The sequence below is a fragment of the Panthera pardus genome, unplaced genomic scaffold (genome assembly GCF_024362965.1).
Source record: "Panthera pardus isolate Hobbes unplaced genomic scaffold, ASM2436296v1 HiC_scaffold_26, whole genome shotgun sequence".
NCBI lineage: Eukaryota > Metazoa > Chordata > Mammalia > Carnivora > Felidae > Panthera > Panthera pardus.
The window spans coordinates 40377344-40389458 of NW_026526832.1; the positions used below are offsets into that span (position 1 = coordinate 40377344).

Here is a 12115-nt window from a genome sequence, read left to right on the forward strand (position 1 = left end):
TTATTCTGCTCATGATGGGCATTCACCAAACAAAGCGAGAAGAAACTGTGCGTATGTCTCACCGTTTGAAAAGTTTGCGCTCGCATACAGCCTTTTAAGACGGTCTCTGTAGCCTGCATATCACTTTTTAGTGGAAGGCAGAGGAAGATTCTCTCCCTCCTCTCCCCATTGGGCAGCGGCATTCCTAAGTACCACGTTACACGGGGGCCCGGAGCGCCAGTCTGAATCCAGGCACCGTTCTCCCCAGGGCGGTTATTCTAAGGCACCACTCCTAGGAGAGCCAGGGACGACGAAAGCTGAGCAGGTCCAGACGAGAAAACCAGCTTCTCCCTTGTGGTGCTGAACAGAGCAAGTTGGCGTCCTCCTCTGTCACCTCCTGTCACCTTCCCGAGACCAGGCCTGTGTCCGCCCAGCCCCTGGCCCCGCGGCGGTGTGAGCGGCACGGTGCCCCACACGGGCTGAGCACCTGCACGGGGTCCCCCCTAAAGGAGGGGCAGAGATAAAACAGAACCACAAGGATCCTACGGTCACTCACCACTGTCTCCTTGCTCGACTCTCGTGTCTGCTCGCTGCCTGCCCGTGTCTCCCACCAGACGCTGAGCTCCGTGAGCACTCACGCTGGGGTTCGTTCGTTTCCCACCTCCGGCACCTACGACAGCACCTACAGTGTGATCGAGAACATCTGTCGCCTGAGCACGTGCAGCCCGATGCGTGAGGCGAGGTGCGCCCAACCCCCTGCCCACTGCGTGGGTGCTCGAGGACCGATCTGACGGATCGCGGCGGCTTCCACACCCGCGACCCCAGCCCCCGGTCGGGTGGCGGCTTCCACACCCCCAAACAGGTGTGCTGATGGGCTGCGGGGCCGCGCTGTGTGGACCAGACTCGGCAGGCGCTAGCGTGGCCTGGCGGACGCAGGCACGTAATTACTGTAGTTATCATTTCTTCTGGCAAATCCGCCAGGGGAGCCAGTGACACGGCACCGGGTGACCTGTGCTTCTTTTCCGCATCTGTCCCCTGGGACGTCACCCCCTTTGTGGGAGGACGACACTCCGGGGCGTGAACGGTTCACACGCAGCATCAGCCGGGGCAGTGAGGGGACCGGAAGGTGACCATTTCCTCAGGCCTGGCTTTGCGCCAGCACCGTGCGGCCTGACTCACACTCTTCGTGTAACGCACGTCTCCTCTCAGCGACCTTGTAAAACAGGGTTACCGTTTCAGCTTCCCAGAGTGGCGTCGAGAGACCAGCTCACCTGCCCAGCTCACAAGGTTGGAGACCGGATTTCAGCACCGCCCAGCTCCCTCCAGGTCTGTGCTCTGCACAGGGAGCCACGCTTCCCACAGGAACCAAGTTACCGTCCACGGTTTAGTCCACAGACACAAGCAGCTGCATCTTGGGTTTCTGTCCTGCTTCGCCATTACCTGTGCCTAAGGAAGCCCGCTGCTTCGTCTGGGCCACCCCAAGTCATCAGGAACGGTGGCCAACGGTCACCGAACCCGCCTGGCACCCACCTCACTGCAGCCCACCGTCCACTGAGCCCCGGCCCCCGCACGACCTCTCCTGTGTAAATGTCCCCTGCACCCTCCAGCCACCGCCCCCGAAGACGTGCAATCCGAGCGTCAGCTCGACTCAGCGCACTGACCGCGACACCACCCGGAACCCGTGCACGTGGATCTCACCCGCCTTGTTTCCTCTGTTTCAGAACGTAAACCCTCATGACTCAAACAGTACACCTGGGTCACAGAGCCTGGCACGAATCAGGCAGTGACAATTATCCAAAATATCCCACGGATCGTGGATAGAAAATCGCGTTTCCTGACTGTGGACAGAGAGGCCACAGGCGGTGGGCACCTCACACCAGGAGCTGAGGAATCTCCCGCCTCTTGTGTCCTCGGCCCTGACACAGGTGGGGGGCAGGGCAGGACCGAGCTGTCACGTGACCAAACCTGTGCGTTTGTTCGATTAAAAACCGGGCAGAGGACCTGAACGGACATCTCGCCGACGACGACATCCAGACGCAACAGACACACGAGAGGCTCGCCATCGCGCATCATCGAGCCACAAAGACACGTCACCTCACACCTGTCAGAGCGGCCAACGTGAACAACTCAGGAAACAACAGGTGTGGGTGAGGACGCGGAGAAAGGGGAACCCTCGTGCACTGCTGGTGGGGGCGCCCCCGTGCAGCTGCTCTGGGAACGGTGTGGAGGCCCCTCGACAAGTTCCAAGTAGAACCACCCTCCCACCCCGGAGCCACACGTGTATTTGTCAAAAGAAGGTGAAATCGCCAATCCCAAGACGTACATGCACCCTCACGTTCACAACAGCCAAGACGTAGAAACCACCTCAGTGTCCATCCACCGGTGAACGGATAAAGGACATGTGGTGCACCGGGGGCGCCCAGGGGGCTCAGTCGGTTAAGTGTCTGACCCTTGATCTCAGCGCAGGTCATGATCTCACACTCCGTGAGTTCGAGCCCCACGTCGGGCTCTGCGCTGACAGCGAGGGGCCTGCTTGGGATTCTCTCTCATCCTTTCTCTGCCACTTTCCTGCTTGCACTCTCTCTCTCTCAAAAAAGATAAAAAACATTTAGGGGCACCTGGGTGGCTCAGTCGGTTAAGCGCCCGACTTCGACTCAGGTAACATTTAAAAATTTTTAGAAAGGAAGTTGTGATACACATATACAGTGGAATATTAGTCGTAAAAAATAACGAGATCTTGCCATTTGCAGCAACACGGATGGACCTTGAGAGTACAACGTTCGGTGAAATAAGTCGGACGGAGAAAGACAAGTGCCAGGTGATCCCTCTCATACGTGGAATCTGAAAAATGAAACAAGTGAAAAACCAAAACCAAATGGGAACAGACTCCTGGATACAGAAGACAATCTGGTGGTCACCGGATTGAAGGTGGGGGATGGGCAAAGCAGGCGAGGGGGACGGAGGGGGGGGTATGGACTTCCAGCTCTAAGCAGTGAGTGACACAGAGGACAGCCACGCCCCAATGACACCGCACGGGGGCAGGTGGTACCTGGACTTGTGGGGATCACTTGCAACCTACAAAGACAGGAGATCCCTTCGATCCGGCCTGAAACGGAAAGGATATCGTGTGTCCCCTACACTGCAGTGAAAATCATCTTACGGGTTTACTGCCAACAAGGAAGCAGTGAGGCCCCCAAGCAGCCCAGGTCCCGGAAAGGTCAGCTTGCAGCACAGAATGCAGCTGGCGGGTCTGTAGGGCACCCGTGACTGTGGGGGCGCCCGGGAGCACAGGGTTTCTCTGCACGCCCGGGCGGCTCCGCCGAGCACCGTGGCATCGATGCTGTGCCTGAAACCCTGGCCCCCACGTACTTATCCGCAACGTCACCTCTGTCTCCACAGCAAGTCTAGGCCAGCGTACCGGAGTCACAGGCCGTGACAGCTCCGGGTCCCCCACACACCTGCATTTTCTGAATTTCCCAGAGTCAGTATTTGTGGCTGTGCGTATCCATGGGGGTGTGTGCGCACGCGTGCACAGGTGTGTGTGTCAGAGACGCCCCAACGGCTCCGATCCTCACCCCCGGCACAGGCTCCGCGTCCTTGCTGGCGGCCCCCTGCCCTCCAAGCGCTCACGACCCCCTCCCTTCCCTAGGAAGTGTCGCCATCCTTCCTAGGTTTCGGACGCAGGACCCTTAAAGTTCCAATCTGATGGTTGTCACACTGAATATACACACTTGCACACACACAGCAGGGTCCCCGGAGCAGCACGCGGCACCGAGTCGTGTCAACACACGCTTCCCGGGCAAAACTCTGTCACGGAGATTCGACGTCTCAGGTCCTCAGGGACGGGGCAGGAAGGGACGGGGGCCGCAGGCAGAGGGGCAGGACCCTCCCTGGGCCCCGAGAGCTCCTGGAGGCCGTATGGAGTCTCAGCCGGCTACTCCTGATGCACGGCACACATGGGACGCAGAGGCCCTACTGTGGAAGTGAGTCCGGGGCATGAGGGACGGCCCGGGTCCGGGACAAGGGAATGCCGAGGCTGTTCCCTGAAAGTGACTCGGCAAACCCACACCAAGCGTGCGGGTGACGGGGAGGCTGGCCCGGAGGGACTCCACTGACCCTGAAGGTGGCCTCCCCGCCCATCGCGAGGTCTGCAGCGAACGTTCCCCAGACGGGCTCATTTCCGGCAGTCGTGGACTTTCCGCTCTGTCTGGCGTTTGTCAGCGAAGTGTTCGCAGTAACTTCTTGGTCCACATGGTGCTTAAATTGTGTCCCCAAAGAGCCTTTTGTCAACGATTTCCAGCTGACAGCATGTTAGTTGATTTTATGGAAGTCACCAAAATGCATCGAAAAGACTCTCTTTCAAGAGGGTGTAAAACATACAGCATCTCACGCTGTCTCCGCTTCTCAGACGGGCCAGGGACGCGTGATGAATCTTACGTTCTTTCAACGAGCGTATGGGTTATTTTCACAATCCTATGTAAGTCTTTCAAGTTAAATAAGTAACAAAGTTTAGAGGCCAAAAAGATACCTCGTGTGTTACAACGAATGGTAAAGATAGCTCCCTGACGCTGCTTCCGACCTTGCGACCAGCACTGTGCACGACAGTTCGTAAACCATAAACCGCTCTGGTTTTAGACTCACTATGATCCCACGCAGAGGGTCCCCTTGGTGTCACCACCTGGAGACGAGGAGACAGAGGCCTGTGTAGATCGAACAACGTACCCAAGGTCACGAGGCCAGAAACTGGAAAGGCACACACACACACAGACACATGCATATGCACACGCGTGCACACGTACGCACAGAACCCGGTCTCTGCTTCTACAACCTCGGCCCTTACGACAGCACACTGCCTGGCGGGGATCACAAGGGCATCTCCCGTACGTCAGAACCACGCAGACCGCGGTCGTCACCACTCGGCGCCCCTGCTTCCCGCGCCTGCCTGCATCTTGCGCGTGCACCTGTTTGGTACAACCGGATGTGCTGGACGGTCCGGACGGGCCGTGGCCACCCCGTATGGCCACCCCGTGCGCTCGCTCCTGGGACGGAGACACTGCTGGAAGGCAGCGAGCATGCTGGGGCAGCCACAGAGCTTGAGGACTTGCAGTGGTTCTGTCACCTTCCGCGCAGGAACGCGTGGGCCCCGGGCAGGGGTCCGTGCGCCCTGCGAATGCCGCCTGAGGGCCCCCGTCACCTTCTCACAGACTGGCAGACACGTGGCATCAGAAAGCATTTTGGGACACCTTTGGTCTCGGGGAGAAAACGGCCTCTGGGTAAGAGCAGGGCGGGACTGGCGGAGACAGGAGGTGCCCGTGGTGCCGTGGTCCTGGGAGGCAGGGTCCGTGTGGCGCACCTAGGCTTGCCCGCGAGGCTGAGGCAGGAATGGAAACCCAGATAGACCTGATTCGCTGGGTTTGTCCTCAAAAGTGATTAGAAAGCTGTTCGGATAAGTCAAGAGCAGGGTCCCCTTTTGTTCCCGGGGTCAGGGCCCAACCCGTGAGTGAATGTGGGAGGCCTGCCCGGAGCCACGTGGGAGCCTGTGGACCCCCTGTCGAGGGCGATGCAGATCCTCTGGGCACCGGGACAGCATTAGGTCGTCCAGGGCACAGCGCCCCCTCAGTGGCATGGAGACCCTGTCCCTCCAGTTCCTGTATTTCCCTGTAAGGATGGGACCTTGGTAAGTGAGGGCAGAGGCACGGGACTGAACACCCCCGCTCTGCGTGCAGCACTGGGGCAGTGGTGGGGGGGGGGTTCTGTTCTGGCTGAGGGACCCGTGCAGTGGGCAGGAAGCAGGCACGTGTGTCTCCAGCCACCCTTTCTTCCCACCTTAAGACCCCTCCTGATTGTTTTCATGTCCAGCTCTGGGTGCCTGTTCACTCCCTCCCCCCACTCGGGCGCATCCTGCTTGGAAGGACGACGACGTGCATGTGGGGACCCGCAGGCGGGGTGCTCGTGACCCTCAGAGTGCCGGGAGGTGCCACTTGGGGAAACCACCACTGGATCCGCGAAGACAGACACAGAGCACTTCTACGTTGGCACATACCACGGGGGAGCGGCCCCCCAGGATCAGAGCCACGGAGCGAGTCCCGGCCACTGGCTCTGTTTACGTTGGGTACGGCTCAGGGTTCGAATCTCCAGGAGGGCACGGCCCGCCGTCCCTGGCCGGGGAGGCTGTCCAGCTTCGCACTACACGTTTGATCAACGGGCAGTGTCTGCTCTATGGCAACCCCAGCCCGTGCCAGGAACGGCCACTGGTCAGGTTAGCAGGGGGCGTCACGAGGTGGGGGCGACTCTCCATGGTTTCCACAGGCTTGCGCAGGCCACCCAGACCTGACCAGAGCTGACCACTGACGCAGGGGTCCCTGCTCCCCGAGGGACGGCCGAGACCCCGCCTTCCAGCCGTGACGCGAAGCTTGTCCCAGGGCCAGTGTGGAGGGGGCAGCACGTCCACGCATGGTGAGGCCGGGGTCTGTGCTTTGGAAAAGTGCACAGAGAAAGCACGGCAGGCTTGTGTGGGCGTTAAAGCCGGTAATCACGGACCAGGAACACAGGATGAAGGAGCACAGAATTCGCCGCTCGTGCAGGGACCTCACTTGCCTCTTAGGTGGGTGTCGGCTCTGAGGCAGGCTCGTCACCCAGGCTGGGCCAGTGACATACGGAATCATCGGACAGAAGCCCCGGCCGGCACCGCATCAGGACCCCCGCTCTCCGGCGGCCGGGCTTGCCCGGCCGTCCCAGCAGGTCTGAGGCTCAGAAACACGGTTTGTGGGCACCGGCTCCCAGACCTCCGCATACCTGGACCAGCTCCAGGTCTGTAGGGACGCTTCCAGAATGGCATCATTCTCTTTCAACAAATATGAGCACCCTAACTTTCTACCCCTAAAATGAAACTTCCAGAACCCTTACGGCCAGAGTGCTGGGATGGAGACCAGGGCCCTGGCTGTGAGCACTGCCAGCCGGCCTGCGGGGCACCGGGCTCCCTGTGGGCCCCACGGAGGAAGACAGCACAAGGGTTCTTCACGATCCCCCCTGAGCAGAGACACGGATGCTGTCCAATGACGAACCTGACCGTGACAATGCCTCTCCCAGGACACGTCTGGCCCGCTCCTTCCCACTGTCCCCTGCCATCTTCCTAGATAAAAATTAAGCCAAGTGATGAGCACAGGAGCCCGACGCAGATCAGACCCTGAGTTCCCGACTGTCCTGCTGACCGCCGACTCCATCCACATCCTTTACAAGCTGCTCCCCTCACTGAGACGCCACGTCCCCCGGGACGCGGGACGTGGTCTCCCAGCTCTGCTCGGCCACACCAGGCCCACAGGCGCCACGAGGCTGCACCCGCACGATTCCCAACCACAGAAAATCTGCTACAGAGGAGTCCATTCCTGGCACGAAACCAACCTTGCGATAGAAATCAGAGTATTTAGCGGGATAATCCTGACAGCCCCGTCACTTCTCAAAATGTTCCCGTCTGCAAACCATCTGGCTCCCGACGTGCTCTTTCTTCTTCTTTTTTAAAGGTTTATTCACTTATTTTCTGGGGGGCAGAGAGAGGGAGAGAGTCCCTAGCAGGCTCCACACTGTCAGCACAGAGCCTGACCTGGACCTTGAGCCCACAAACTCTGAGATCATGACCTGACTCAAGAGTCGGGACGCTTAACCGACTGGCCCCCCGGGTGCCCTGCTCTCGACGAAAGAACACACACTCTGTGCTCTGTCTTCGAACGAAAGGTCGTCTCCCAGAAGAAAAATGGAATCGCTGCAGTGATAAGACACAATTTCACTCTTACTTTCAGAGACTCAACAGAAGTGAGGCAAAAAGGGCCGAAGCTACAGTTTTGCTCCTTCCTCCTCCTCCCTCCCCACCCCTCCTTCCTCGCTTCCTAGTTTCAGAAACAACTCTGTACTTTTTCTTGGTCATTTTTTAATGTTAATTTATCTTTGAGAGAGAGGCACAGCACAATCAGGGAAGGGGCAGAGAGAGAGGGAGACACAGACTCCAAAGCAGCTCCAGGCTCCGAACTGTCAGCACAGAGCCTGATGTGGGGCTCGAACCCACGAACCGTGAGATCATGACCTGAACCGAAGTTGGCCACTTAACCGACTGAGCCACGGAGGCGCCCCTACATTTATTCATTTTTGAGAGACAGAGAGAGATAGAGTGTGAACAGGGGAGAGGCAGAGAGAGGGAGACACAGAATCCGAAGAAGGCTCCAGGTTCTGAGCTATCAGCACAGAGCCCCACTCGGGGCTCGAACCCACAGACCGCGAGTTCATGGCCTGAGCTGAAGTCAGATGCTTAATTGACTGAGCCACCCAGGCGCCCCTACATTTATTCATTTTTGAGAGACAGAGAGAGATAGAGTGTGAACAGGGGAGAGGCAGAGAGAGAGGGAGACACAGACTCCAAAGCAGCTCCAGGCTCTGAACTATCAGCGCAGAGCCCGACGCGGGGCTGGAACCCACGAACCGCAAGATCGTGACCTGAGCCGAAGTCGGCTGCTTAACCGACTGAGCCACCCAGGTGCCCCGCCCATACTGTCTTCGAGGCCAGCATTAAACCAGAGGCATGGAGAGGCTAGTCTGAGCAGGACCACGGAGGTCTGTGCCCTGCAAACGAGCCTGCGGGACAGACTCAGACTGCCTGACGCTCTTGGTGACATCTCTCAAATCGTGATTTTCTTCCTTCAGGTCAGGCATTCCTCTTCTGCAGAACTTAGGAATTCTGTAATCTCACAAGCCTTCAGGATACTTGAGAGCTCCTTTAAACCTACAGCGTTAGTTTACGTTACCTGCGCGAGACCTTAGGAGGCAGTGAGGTATTAACATCTTTCCCCACCTACTTGTTTAAACGCACGCCTCGCTGGGCGAAGCCACGGGGCCCTGGAAAGGCAAAGGGAAACCGGCAAAATGTCGATTCCAGGACCCTTCCAGACCCAGGACACTTCCCCACGCGCCGTGCGCCTCCCCAGCGGTCTGGCGGCTTGTCCGAGGAGAGCAAGGCTTTCCGGGGCGTATCCAGGCCATCTCCGGAAGCCTCCTGGGATGACCCTGGACACTCTGCCTGCACAGTTCCCTTGGTCCTAAAGGCGTCCTCTCTGCCTTTACTTCCAAACCCCAGCACACGCGCCTCGACTCAAACCCGGGTCCTGGAATCCCAAACCGGCGTCCTTTCGAAGGCACCGGGTGAAGCACAACCACGCATGGACTGAGCCAATCGTGTGTTTAGAGGATGCGCCCCTGAGACGTCTCTGGACCTGCACGTGTTGCCCGGGTGACATGGGGCCTTCAACCGACACGTTTTTGTCTCCGGAAGAGTTGAGGGCTGTCTGTGGGCTGGTGGCTCTGCGGCCTTTCTGCCGGGACAGGAGACGGGGCGGCACCGAGGCGGCAGCGGGAGCCCTCCCGAACCACGTGTTGTCCACAGGCACAACGTGCTCATCCCAGCGGGCGCCTGCTGGAGGCCCGATGGGTTCGGCTCTCCCGTCGCCAGGAGCACCCGCTTGAACACCCCAGGCAGCGGAGCAGCTGGCAGAACCCAGTCAGGTGGTAGCGTTTTGTCACGCACCCCGCGGACGACACAGGGCACAGCCGCGGCCTGTGGGAAACGAGAGCGCTGGCCTTCCAACCAGAGGCTGGTCCGGGCCGCCCCTTCGTCCCGCGAGACAGCAGGTGCCTGAAGACGTCCAGTGGCCCTGGTTTTCCCAGAGCCTCTTATTCAAACAGGGGGATGGGCAGACACACACACAGACACACACACACACACACACACACACACACACACACACACACACTTTAAGAGGGATCTGTGGCCACGACTGCTGTTAGGCCTGCACATGGCTGTTTACCGACGGGCCTATCTCGGCCTGCCTGCCTGCCTGCCTACTCCTCTCTGTCGCTCCCTCTACCTACCTACCTTCCCACCTTACTGTCCCCCTACCTACCTTCCCACCCACATATCCACCCATGTCTTCCCACCTCCCTACCTTCTCAGGTCTACTGACCTTTTCCAAACGGCCACACACATAAAACTTAGACTCAGAGCTGGCGTGCACGCGACGGTGTCAAAAGTGCCCTCTCACGGACGTGCACGTTGACTGTGAGAGGCTACGCAAGTAATGTCACTTCGTACCGAAAATGAAATGGTAGCCGTTCGTCAAAAGCGCCATCAGACAGACTCCCTCCTTCGCCGAGGGACCAGAGAAGAGAACCTTGGACTCCTCTCTCCCCCACCCACACATGAGCGCGCACGAGGGCACACACCCACAGGCAGGTGCGGGCACGCACGTTTTGTCAAAGATAGTGCTCAATTTGCAAACAGCAAACTCCTCCCTGGCTGGCAGGCCACGGCTCACACAGGTGTCTGCACACCCGTCGTACAACCGAGAGGCAATTCACCAGCACCGTGCCGTCCCTGCCACGGTGGTTAGCCACAGAGGACACGCTATGCCTGGTAAGAGAGCAAAACGCTGAGTCCGCAGAAACAGTTATGGAAACACAACCTTCACACATAAATCTTTGAAATGGATTAATTAACCGAGCTCGGAGACAAGGAGCCTTACTGGACACGGATGCAGGTGTAACCCCTCATTTTATGAACAGTGACAACGAGGCCCACAGACTTTAAATGACTTCTCGGAAATCGTCTGCAACTTGGACACGAATGCACTGTCACTTCCTAATTCTACCGACACTTACACACGAACATACGGTTTTTCCAGTGATCAACGATTCAGAAGAACTAACACGAATCACCTCACCACGGGAGGCCTGTTGCCAACAACAAATCCACTACTGCTCTGGTTACGGTTTCTTTTCAGTGCCTACCTTTCCTCTGACTTGTTACTTATTTATTTCGCAAATGCTCGCTCTACCAGAAGACGTCACACACGCTTGCCTCACGACACAGACACTCTGGGACAGGCGGTGGCTGGGGGGTGTGCCAGCGTCCCGCTTTCCGACGGCGGTCACACACCTGCATTTTCCTGTTCCAGCCTTGCACCTGGAGATTCGGGCCATAGACAGAGGAACGGACAGCGTGTCCAGCCAGCGCTTCTCATACTGTGGCGCGTCAGCTGCGGGCGAGGAAGGCGATGGTGAATCCTGTGCACGATAAGCAAGAAGCAACAGTCACAGAGTCGGTCAGCACCGGATGCAGGGACAGCCACCAGCATCCTGTCCCCTAAAATTCAAAGGAAATACATTTCAACTGTTTAAAAAGCATGTGACAATTTTCTGAAAGATCTGGAAAGAAGTAAGTGCCCTCCCATGTAAATTTAAACTAATTCTCTCTTTTGTCAACAAAACACTGCACAGAAGAGAAAGGTCAAAGGGGAAGCTTCGGGGAGAGAGACTGACGTGGGAAGGGGCGAGTCCAGGAGGCCGAGGGGCTGCGGCCACGCCCACGTCAAACGTTGCAGTGGAGCGCCTCCGGGTCCGGAGACAGAAGGTACACACGCACAGAGGCCGGGTCAGGGGCCACGCTGACTGTCCGGTGGGCGCGAGCACAGTCCCTCCTCCGTGGAGCCTGCAGACCACAGGCAGGTGCGTGGGAAACGCGGAACCCACACAAACGGGCTCGTGACCCGACCCCCGCGCTGCCGGGTCCGCAGGCGGCAGGATCGGAAGTGGGCTCCAGGCAAGAGGACCCCCAAGTTCCCGTCTGGGTTCTGAGGGGGGGGGCGGTAGCAGCCTGACCCATCCTCCCGTGGAGCCCGCGGCCCAGCATGGAGACGGCAGCCCCGGGCAGGGGTGAGGGCATCCGGCCAGCACGCAGGCTCCCGAGCGCACAGCAGCCCCCGACTCAGCACCACCGGCTCCAAGGGCAAAGGGCCAATTCCCCGAGTTCCCTGCTGTCCAGGTTCCTGTAAGAAATGACAGCTGTGTGGGGGTACCTGGGGGCTCAGTCGGCGGAACGTCCGACTTCGGCTCAGGTCATGATCTCGTGGTCTGTGGGTCCGAGCCCCACGTCGGGCTCTGTGCGGACAGCTCGGAGCCTGGAGCTGCTTCGGATTCTGTGTCTCCCTCTCTCTCTGCCCCTCCCCCGCCCACTCTCTGTCTCTCTCTCTCTCTGTCTCTCTCTCTCAAAACCGAATAAACGTTAAAAAGAAAAAAGGAAAAGAAAGCAAGCAGAGCT

General features: G+C 58.6%; 1 protein-coding gene across 2 annotated transcripts in view; it reads right to left on the reverse strand.

Moving 5' to 3' along the window:
- The window catches only part of SNTG2 (syntrophin gamma 2), a 180448-nt gene that overhangs the window by 56209 nt on the left and 112124 nt on the right, over window positions 1-12115 (reverse strand). For both annotated transcript variants that reach the window (XM_053891208.1, XM_019435837.2), the window contains one exon: window positions 10955-11082. In XM_053891208.1, the coding sequence (XP_053747183.1) occupies window positions 10955-11082 (128 nt within the window). The remainder of the gene's footprint in view (window positions 1-10954; window positions 11083-12115) is intronic.